Source organism: Chaetura pelagica, unplaced genomic scaffold, assembly GCF_000747805.2.
Source record: "Chaetura pelagica isolate M959 unplaced genomic scaffold, ChaPel_1.0 scaffold69, whole genome shotgun sequence".
NCBI lineage: Eukaryota > Metazoa > Chordata > Aves > Apodiformes > Apodidae > Chaetura > Chaetura pelagica.
Window position 1 is genome coordinate 2,205,534 of NW_009970724.1, and position 10,934 is coordinate 2,216,467.

General features: G+C 46.8%; 1 protein-coding gene across 1 annotated transcript in view; it reads right to left on the reverse strand.

The window, feature by feature from the left end:
* Positions 1-8,270: 8,270 nt before the first annotated feature.
* Positions 8,271-10,934, reverse strand: part of KDM4A (lysine (K)-specific demethylase 4A) — a gene marked incomplete at its 5' end in the record, with an annotated part of 21,805 nt that continues 19,141 nt past the window's right edge. Inside the window, 3 exons of the mRNA XM_010006713.1 lie at positions 8,271-9,086; positions 10,139-10,231; positions 10,858-10,934. The exon at positions 10,858-10,934 is cut by the window's right edge and continues 69 nt beyond it. Of these exons, the coding sequence (XP_010005015.1) occupies positions 8,946-9,086; positions 10,139-10,231; positions 10,858-10,934 (311 nt within the window). The remainder of the gene's footprint in view (positions 9,087-10,138; positions 10,232-10,857) is intronic.

Here is a 10,934-nt window from a genome sequence, read left to right on the forward strand (position 1 = left end):
GGATGATTGTGGCTCCAGCCCCTGAGCAGCCTTGCTGGAGGCCCACACTCCTCCCATCACATCAGGCAGCTGTGAGAGGCATCTCGTGGTCCGGATGCAGAGCCAGCCTGTCATTTCTCCCTCACCAACACAGCCAGGACTAAAAATATCCCAGGAGTGGGCTGATGGCAGTTGTGCTACAGTCTCTGTTATGCAGATGGAAATGGCTGGTCCCTGTCACAGAGCCCAGGGTAGCACTAGCTTTGCTGCCCTGCACCAGCACAGGGTTTTGGGATACTTTGTTGTGCCATGGTAATCCCTGTAGCAGAGGCATGCCAGGGGCAGTGCTTGGTGCAGAGGGTCCTGGCCAGGTGGAGCATCATGGCTGGGGCTGTTCTGGCCAGGGGAGACAAGCAGTTTCACAAGGATTATCCCTCTTGGGTGCACAGCAGCAAGCAGGGCAGGGAAGAGGAGAACAGGGGGTTTCACAGCCTGCTGCCTCAAACCCCTAACAATGATGAAATGGGCTGCTGCCCAGACAACCTGTGAAAAGTCAAAAGTGTACCCAGGCAGCCAAACTTCCAGCACTGTGGGTGCAAACACAGCAGGACAGGGAGCTGGGGGGCAAGTCAGCAGAGCAGCAGCAATGCAGCTTCAGCCCATGGAAAAAGCTGGAGAAGCAGAAGAGGTTGGCTGAGTTTGCAGTCCATCTGGGAAGAGGGCTGGCCTTGAGCCCGTACCATGCAGGCAGAAGGCAAAGCTGTCAGCTTCTCCCCTCCCAGCATATCCTAAATCCACAGGGTCTGTCAGCAAGCAGGGCTGCTGACACTGAGCCTCAGGCAGTTGTCCACCCAATAAACCCCACTGAGCAGGAAAGGGAGCAAAGGTGCTGCTGGAGGAGCCAAAAGGGACAGACCAGCTCTCGTAGGAACAACTTACACTGTAACAGCACAAAGCCAGCCCCAGCCAGAGACGCTGGCACCCTCTGGGTTCACTGCCACTGTACGCGTGACTGCTGGTCTGCATGGAGCTCACCAACAGCCACGCAGGCCCTCTGCCAGACATGAGCAGCTGCAGGGACTGTGGAAGGAGAGGGCTCAGGGCAGCCCTGTCCTCTGCTGCAGCATTTCTCCTGACACCACACAGGCACATCTCCAGCCAGCTCCTCTGGCCTCCAGGATACTAGCCCAAAGGCCCATTGAAGCCACCACCACTATCACCACTGCCAGCTAGGTGCTGGGAGACCTACACATGCACCCAGCCCAGCCACCCCACACCCTCCATCTGGACATTACCTGGTTCTCTGCTGAGAAGGAACTACCAGCTGCTTCAGCCTGCAGCCAACCCACACTGATTTAATCCCAGCCAAACTGGCATCCCCAGGATGTCACAAGCATCCTGACCCCAAACCTGATGCCAACTCCCACCCTGTGCTACACATCTGTCACAGCCCTAGCCAGCAGGTTAGCCCACCCAGCACAGCTGAACCTCTCCTGGGCTGGTGACCCAGGGCCAAGGCCACACTGCCTGGGCAGCACCTCCCAGAGGGACACATTCCAGGCACAGACCCATCTCACCACTCCCTGAACCGAGACCCTTGGCAGTTCCCCGAGCCAGTGCAGAAACATCCCCGAGGAGCAGAGCCCTTAACTCACCTGCTTCATCCAGGGCTGTGGGACAGGCTGCACTGGGAGAGGGGTGAGACTGAAACACCCCCGAGGTGCTGGCAGGGCCCAGCTGCAGCCTGGCATCCATTTGCTGGGGAGAGTCTCCCCCAGCAGGTATCAGGCACCTCCCCAGAAAGGCTGCACAAGGGCTCTTCTGTCCAGCAGCTCGGGGAGGAATGACTGAGGTGTCCCAGCTTGCCTGGAGAAGGGGTGGGGATCTGCTATGGGAGGAGAGGACAGCCCAGCTCCCAGTGATCACCCCTGCGGCCCAGCCCTGCACTTCTTGCTGGGAACCATCTGTGTGGCCTCACCTTGGCCAGCGCAGGACTGGAGGCTGCTTGTTTGCAGAGTCCACACAGGTGGGCAAGGAACTAATCTAGGCCACCTCAGGGCTGACCCCATAAATTGATGGGGTCTGGGGGTCCCCAGCAGGCATAAGGGACCTTGGGCAGCTGCCTGAGTGGTCCAGGGCAGCAGTGCAAAGACCTCAGGGGTCTTTCCCTCCTGAAGAAAGAACCCCCAGCATGCTGGTGCCGAAGTGATGCCCCACACAGGCAAGAGCTCAGCTCAGAAAAGGAAGGGCAGCTGGGGCAGGAAAGACCTCACTACAGTGGGACTCAACTATAACTTCTCTGGAGAAGCCCTGGGCTCAGCTGGAGAAGGAGAGGAGGGAGAACTGCTTCCTCGAGCTGGCCCATCAGGAGCTGGCCCATCAGGTGCTGACGTGCCTGGCTCCCAGCCCAGCAGCTCAGAGCTGTGCAGCTCCCATGAACGCTGTCTTTCTTCTCCCTGCCGCACAGCTCTTGGCAGCCCCTCAGATGCTCTGCCTGTGGAGGCAGCAGAGCCAAGGTCTGTTTTTCTGTCCCTTTCCCCTTGCCTGGCTCTACACAGCACTAAGGGACCAAACTGGGGCCTCACTGCTGAGGATGGTGCTGCAGACCACTGCTCCCACAGGGATTCAATAGGAACCTTCAACTCCAACCGGTGAGAAAGAACAGGCTGGGAATGCAAAGATGGCTGAGGGTCCAAGCAGGACACCCTGTGTTGCTTCCCCTTTTGCAAGGGAGAAGGGCAGAGTAAGAGCATTATCTCCCCTGCCAGTCTTCGTGGACGCCAGATGTTAAACAGTGTTTGGAAACATCTATCCAGCTGGAAATGAGAGAGCCAGAGAGGACTTGGGACAGATCCTTCTCTGGCTGCTAACACAACTGCTCCCTTTATCCTGCCCTGGCTCTGCTGGACCTGGACAAGCAAAAGCTGTGTCCCTGCTGCAGCCACCCACCACAGGCAACCACAACTCCAACCAAATGGGCTGCTAAGCCCTTCAGTGTAGTTGCTCTGTACTACCTTTTTCCTTGCTCCCAGAATGGTTCCCTATCTCCAGCAGCAGCAGCACACTGGCATTGTGCACCGTTCCCACTTGTGATAAAACTGGCTGCAAACTAGGATTTCCTCTGTATGTGCAACCTGCTGCCCAACAGCACCCACCAACCACACCCAAACGCATCATGACCTACACCCAAGACAGTGGCAGACATGGCTTCTTTTCATTTTTTTTTGTTAACTGCTTGTGGCTATCAGTCATGACGTTGGAATTAACTCTGGTTGTGAGGACAGGGGTGAAAATTAACCTAACAGGTGCAGAGATTTAACACAAAATTAAAAGGTGCAGGTGTATTCAAGAGAAGCAGCAGCAGCAAGGTCTGAGGGTTCAAGCATAATAAGTAACATCAACTTACATTCACAATCACCTGATCCCCATGTCTGAAGCTTCTCTGGAGGTGTGTGGGTACAACACATCCCTGACTCTAAATTCAGCAAGACTGTTGACTTGATTAATTGTACTTCTTTAAAGTACAATTTGCTTTAGTCTATAGCATACTTGTATGGAATGTATCACAGTGCAGTCACAGGTACTGTGTGGACAGGAGACTGTCTGGTACAAATTCTTCAGCTGCAAAGACTAACTCAGGATTGTAACTCTACATGGAGGACTTCAGCCTGAGTAAGAAAACATCCCAGCACACCAGCCACCCACTTTGCCTACAGCCATTGAGGAGGCAGCTCTTCCTTAAGCCAGCAGTGTGGATGGTGAGAGCATCCCATTTCCTGTGGTGCTGGGTCTTATGGCAGTGTGAGTGACTTACACTGGGTACACTGGATAGTGACTCAGGCAAGGCCCAAGCCCCCAGCTGAGGTGGAAGAGCCCAAACAGCAGGCCTGCTTCCTTTCTCTCCTGCATCACTTATCAAAAAAAGTGTTCACAGCCCACTGGAACCATTCATAAAAGCGAGAACTTCTCTTCAACACATGATTACAGGCCAAAGACATCACTTTTCAGGCTCTCCTATCTTCATTCAGTTGTGTCTAGAAATTAACGCACATCCCACAGCATTTTTTTTTCAGCACCTTCCCACACATTTCCCTCAGAACAGTTTTGATTTCAGCATTGTCACATTACTCATGCTGCAGCAAGGAGGCTGTGGCTATGTTTCCTCATGGATCTGTCACGGGATCCTCAAAAGATAGCGAGTAGGTGAATGTTTCCCATTCCTCTGTAGACCATTCTGGTGAGGTCAGAGGAAACTACTGATACACACCTTCAGCTGTGCTCATTACTGGAACCAAGCAACACCACATTCACCCCACCTCAAGTGTCACAGTCTTCACTCATCTGAGGAAGAAATCTAAAGCTGCTGAACAGCTCCAACAGCAATGCAAAGTAATGCAGAATGACTATGGAAAAAGAGGGAAAAGGCTAAATTTGACTTTTAGCAACAGCCTATGTTGTTCATGTTGAACCTAAAATACTGCACACTTGCACAGAACCTTTAACTGAGTGCTCTCAGGTTAGTGTAAGGTCTACAAATCTGACAGGAAAAAGGAGATGTTAACATTTTCCCCAACTACAAAAGCTGGCTCCAGGAATACCTGGCACCTTTGGCTCCAAAGATACGAGCTGAAGTAGTAATACAATGAACAAGCAATTTACTCAAGGTCACTCAGTGTATCAGTAACAAAAACCCCTGAGCTAAAGTAGAAGAATATCTTTTCCCTAACTGCAACTTCAGCAAGTCATAACCAGCACAGTGAAATTCAAGTCAACACTGAAGTAACAAACAGAACTGTCTGTACCCAGGTAAGACTTTTCTGATGACTCCTCTTCTGGCACTGCCACTCTCAGCTACAGAGGGAAACTAAGGCCACTCAGCTCTTACTGCAGATGGGGACAGTGTACTTCAATGAAGAAGGACAAATCTGTGTCTGTTCCTGTTCTAGTTTAACAGCCATACTGGACTGAGTCCTTAATAACAGAACTCAGCTTAGTATCTCCAACAGACACCTAAGAGCTCACTGACTAAGCATTAAGCAGATGAATATCAGAAAGGAACAATGAAAAATCAAAAGCATGATGAGAATTTCCAAGTTACATTGCTTTAGTTCTTACATTACTCTACAGACTGTCCATTTTGAAATTACATTTATTACTTCATCAAATTGAAAACAACATATAGGCTACCAGAGTCTTGATTTTATCCCATGTTTGCATAAAAAAACCAAACAAACCCAAAACAAAAAAAAGCACAACTGCAGTTATGTCAAGACAACAGGAGCCCAGTTAGAGAATGGAAGAACAGAGATGAAATGGAAACCTTGGGTTATGTGGCTACGCTCCTCAAACAGTGCAGAATAAATTCAACCCAGCTCAAAACACCAGGAAGAGAAAGAAGGAGCAAGGAGGATGGGTCTTACTACTGATGGTACTGTCTCTGGTCATCCAAGGGGTCTGCTGATGGAGAAAGAGGTCTCCTAGAAGTCCACCCACAGGCAGAAACATTACTGCGATCAGGTGCTTTACAAAGAATGCAGTCACCTTTTTAAACCTTATAAAAAGTAATCACTGGCTTGCCAAGCTCTTCCTGAATTAAGGGCAAGTCACTATTTGTTTATGCTAAAAATGCTTCTTATGGGTCCAACCTGAACCAGTCACAGATGGAAGCTTCATCAAAAGTGAAGTGAGGTTTACTGCCTGCAGCATCACATGCAATGGACCTAACAAAGGGCCATCAGAGCTCCTATGGGGCATATTGAGTGTGATTTCCTAGTGAACATTCAGGACACACCTGCCTTGCTGATACCCTGGCAGCATCTTACTGGAATGATGCTGTAAAATGGATAAACACAATTTCAAAGGAAAACATACTACTGGAGAAAATTACTATCATTCAATATCCTAGTAGAGGTAATGGAAAGCAGATGTACCTTTGAGAGAGCTGCTCTGTAAAGAGCTTTTATTGCTACCTGTTATAGGTTAAAAGCCATAAAGCCAATTGTTTTTGCAAAGTCAAACAATGTAGACCCCTCAAACATCAGGGTCACCAAGTTAAAGTTCACAGAGAGAAGCCAAGATGCAGTTCAATCACTGCAGCAGGTGAAGTATGCTCACATTTGAACAATGCAGCACAAGAACTGATGGGAAAATTGGGAAGGCCCTTTTGTCTCAGAGTGCAGGATTGCAGCCACTTCCAACACAGTGCAGCCAACTGACAAGAGCAAACCTGGAGCCCACAGAAAATGCAGCACAACAAAGTCCCTCTTTCCAGAACAAATACAAGGCATAGGAGCTCTTGCAAATCACTCAATATTGTTAGAGGTGGGTGGCAAAACATTGCTGCAGTTGAACAACAGCACTCCAAACAAATCCAGCTGTTTTGTTCTAGGCCATCATTTTAGGATGAAGCTGTTGAGCCAGGTGTTTGCAGCACAGGCAGCACCTGGCACCTAAAAGGTGCATTTAAGTTATATAGCAGTTTGGGAAGGAAGCCTGAACACAGGTACCTTTTATCTGGAGGGAAAATGGCAGATGACAAGAAGAGTATGTTTTTTTGTAATATACAGGTAATCTTCAGCCTATGACAAGTTAATATCAAATATTAAGATATGCTGACATAACAGAGGCAAGTTTGTAAAGGACCTGCCAGCTCTTCTCAGTGCCTCACAGTACATCACTTCAGGGAGGCTTATTAGGCTCAGACACCAAAGTGCAAATTTGTTCCCACTGCCTAGACCAGAGTACTTGCAGCTACTAGACTCCAGTCTTAACAGATCCTAGTTTTATCAAGCCAACTATCCAATTCATCAAAAAGCAATTTAATACCCTGAGACCAGCAGTTTTGGGTATGGAATAAAAAAAAACCAAAAAACACACAGGAAAGCCACTATCCCCTTGAAGAATCTGTTTCAGCCTTCCAATACTGCTGAATAAAGTATTCCACCACAAAAATGGGACAGAATACCTCTATGCAAAACAATGGTTGTGCAAATCTTTGCTACTCATATCAGCCTCCTGACCCTATACAAATGTAGGGATAAGGACGATTTTCTTTATAAAAGTTGTAGTTTATTTCTTTTCTGACCAAGAGTTGTATCACTACACAATACTACATTTTATTGCTAATCACAAATCAATTGGGGTAGGAATAAAAAAAACCAAAAAACACACAGGAAAGCCACTATCCCCTTGAAGAATCTGTTTCAGCCTTCCAATACTGCTGAATAAAGTATTCCACCACAAAAATGGGACAGAATACCTCTATGCAAAACAATGGTTGTGCAAATCTTTGCTACTCATATCAGCCTCCTGACCCTATACAAATGTAGGGATAAGGACGATTTTCTTTATAAAAGTTGTAGTTTATTTCTTTTCTGACCAAGAGTTGTATCACTACACAATACTACATTTTATTGCTAATCACAAATCAATGCACCAGGGGTGTCGGAAGAGTTTGGTTTATAGCATTCCTATTTAACAAAAGGAAAAAAAGTTACAAACCTAGACTTCACAGACACATTGCCACGTCCCTGTAGAAGTAGGGATGCATTAGGTCTGTTTCACTAGAAAATTCTCCTCTGGAACTCCTTCTGGAGAACATGTAACTGTACTTATTCTGGCAGGAAAGTCACCCCATCGTTCCATGCAAAAAGAAGGTGGCCTATCTGCTCCACAGCATAAAGTCCCTTTCCTACAGAATGGGAAAGGAAAACGTATTTACATGGCTCCTCCTGTGTGTTAATGCTTAAACTATTAGGAGTAAGTCAGCGCATCTGGGGACACCTACTACCCAGCTTAGCTCGGCTTCCTATTGCTGGGGCAGCAAATTCTCTCCAACACAAGTGAGATGTGCCCTACTAATTCTCCATACAAATGCTGTGGTAACCTTTGCCAGACAGCAACACAGCAGCACTCCTGCTTCAGAAGAGCATTGCACAGCCTTTCAGTAATGCATACAATTAAGTGCATGCTTTATCTGTCTCAGACCCAATATTAGCTATTTTAAGCAAAAGCTGTGGCCACATAGCAGACAGTGCTGCCACAGAAGAGGTACAGCACTGCTTCAGATGCTGCTGCCCTGTCATCCCCAGTATCATGATGCTTGGATTTCAAGAAGGGAGAGTTAGGACTCTGTCCCTTTGGTCATTATTGCCTTAGACGGAGTGGGGAGAAACTCAAAAAAACCTCTTTGGGAGCTGAATGCCTATTCTTGTTAGTAGGCTGCACTGTGCAGGGCTCCAGACAGATGTAATTAATTTTGAGGCACATACTATTACAGTTAAACTTATGATTAAGTAAGTCAAAACAAGTATCAGAACAAAAATATTAAATGGAGGATTAAATAATTTGTCTATGAGATCCAATTTCACATTTCACCTGTTCACAAAAGCACCTCCTGTCTGCTTGGATCTGAACAGCCTACAACTCAACCCTCAGAAAGGAGGTGCTGAGAAGCAAGAGACTGAAGCTGCTTGCAACAAAAAGATGGATATAAATACAAAAAGAGGTTCCATTTCAAGCACCAGTAATACTGCCTGCTCAAGCTCAGGTGTAGTCACCAGGGAGACTCCCAAAACCAGGAACATGATTCAATTAAAACAACAGACCATACTGCAGCTGCCACGTTCCTGGCTACAACTCCTGAAGGAGTTTGCCACCTGTCAAAATTGTCTCTAATAAAAAAAGCAAGACTGCTTGACGAGGTGAAAGCAACACGCCCAAGCTGGCTTATTCTGTAAGGACCCAACTTCAGACCAGAAGTCTGCAGGCATCAGCTTCAGCAAATGGGATCTGTTTCACTATCCAACAGCTGCCTTTCAGCTACTGCAGAGCAACAGCTTTTTAGCTTCCTTAAAAAACAAAATGAAAAAACCCTGGATTCAAAGCATCCAAATATGGCCTGTTTTACTGGAGCGTATAAATCCTTGGGGGAGGTGGGCATCTGCTTCCTCTGCCACAGGCAGCGCTTACTCCATGATGGCCCGGTACAAGGCAGGTTCAATGTAATCCTCACGGTAGCGTGAGTTGATCACTCGTTGCCTCTTCCTCTCTTGTCTGACCTCCTTCTCTGCAAAGATCTCTGTGAAGCGCATATCCGAAGCTACTGACTGAGAGAAAAACCAGGATTAGTCACCAGAACACAGATCAAATCCCTGCCCCCACATCCTCCTACTGCATGTAAGGAAGAACCAATTCAGGACACTTGGGAACATTCAGCCTTCTTCAAAAACTGACCAAACAAGAAGAAAAATATTTAAGAATCTGGATTTACAAGTCTGGGGATAAGTTTAAGTGAACTGTAATCAGACATCTAAAGAATCACAGGTTTCAAATTTAACTGAGTAGCTAATTTTAAGTTCACAATCACTTTCCTCAAAGAATAAACACACTCATCTGTTCCAACTTTCAAGCAGCCTAGTACATTCTGTGCCTTATGGGACAGGCATGCTTAAATGTCTGGTCACCAGATCCAGCTATGGTATGTTCTTTCTTAAACCTCTACCATCCCATGTGCTGGCCAACAGGTTCTGCACTAGGCTGTGCATGGTCATGCTGTAAAGCAACATTTCCCAGCATTCTTCAGTTTTTTAGAGCAGGAAACATGGAGCAACAGAACAGGGACCCAAAGGGGCTGTGGCTGTGTATCCCTGGAGATAATAAAAACTTGACTGAAGAGAACCCTGAGCAACCCTGCCTGACTTCAAAGTTACCACTGCTTGGAACAGGTGCCTGGAGCAGAGACCTGCAGAGGTCCTTTCCTGCCTTAGTTAATTTGGAATTTAAAAAAAATGGCCAGCTCTCTTGATGCCACCCTACTAAAGGCTTTTCAGAACAAAGAATAATTTCAGGAACTTGGCCATTCTTTGCAATGGGGATACACAATCAAACTTAGGAATACAGGCATAAAAGGGTATTAACATGCTGTCCCAAAGAGTGACTCTAGGCTATGAACTCACATCTCTGCAGAAGGAGAATTTAGTGTCTCTCTAGATTGAGACAGAGCTTTGTTTTTGTAGCCTGATCAACTACCAAGCTTTGCAATGACTGAACCAAGTGTCAGATTGTCATCTTTTGCTGTCGCACACTCAGCTCACTTGTCAAGGACAAATTAAATTAGAATGAGCCTCTTTAAGCAGATGTTTCCACCCTGTTTACCTACCAGTCTTGACTTCACTCTCTTAGGAAGCTCTTCTTCAAGAGTATACACATCATCCCTTTTCACCATCAGCTGTGACCCATCTTCAAATTCCACCTAGAAGAAAAACAGAAGTTGTTCTGCCAGAAGTCTCAGAACCCTCCCACAGCTACCCAAAATTTGCCTTCTCCTCCCCACAGAAGCTTCTCCTGACATAACCTACCACTTGAATTTTGGAAGACAAATATGCAAGTATGCACACTGCAACAGACTTTAACCAAAACCTCACCAATCCTATGACATTACAAGTACTCCAGCAAGTTTTGGGATATTCTTTTGACATCTGACAAGACAGTCTGGCTGGTCACTTGAATACAGCCTGGGCATTCATCCCTGTGGAAGTGTGCAAGTCATGATGTACTCTGACTAAACAGAGAAAAGCAAAACCAAACTTGTTTTAAGTGGTTTATGCTAAAGGAACGGAGTCTGCTGAAGAATTGCAATCAACAGTTTTTCAGAAGCTGACACTTTCAAGTAGGTAGCCACATATAAGAGCAAAGTGGTTGCTTTCCACTTGACTTAACTCCAGCAGCTGTTACCAGCATCTGGCACTGCTGACAACACAGAGTCACTTCCCCTGAAGTATTTAAGCATGACTTCCCTATAGCTCTGCTAGCTTTAAGAACAGCCCTGCTAACACAATCAGCTTGTTATGAATTATGTATTTTCAGACAACTCCATACCTGGTACATCTGGATGGCATGTGATGCGACAAACTTGGCTCCATAAACCTGTCCATCTGTCCATCTCACCTGCACAA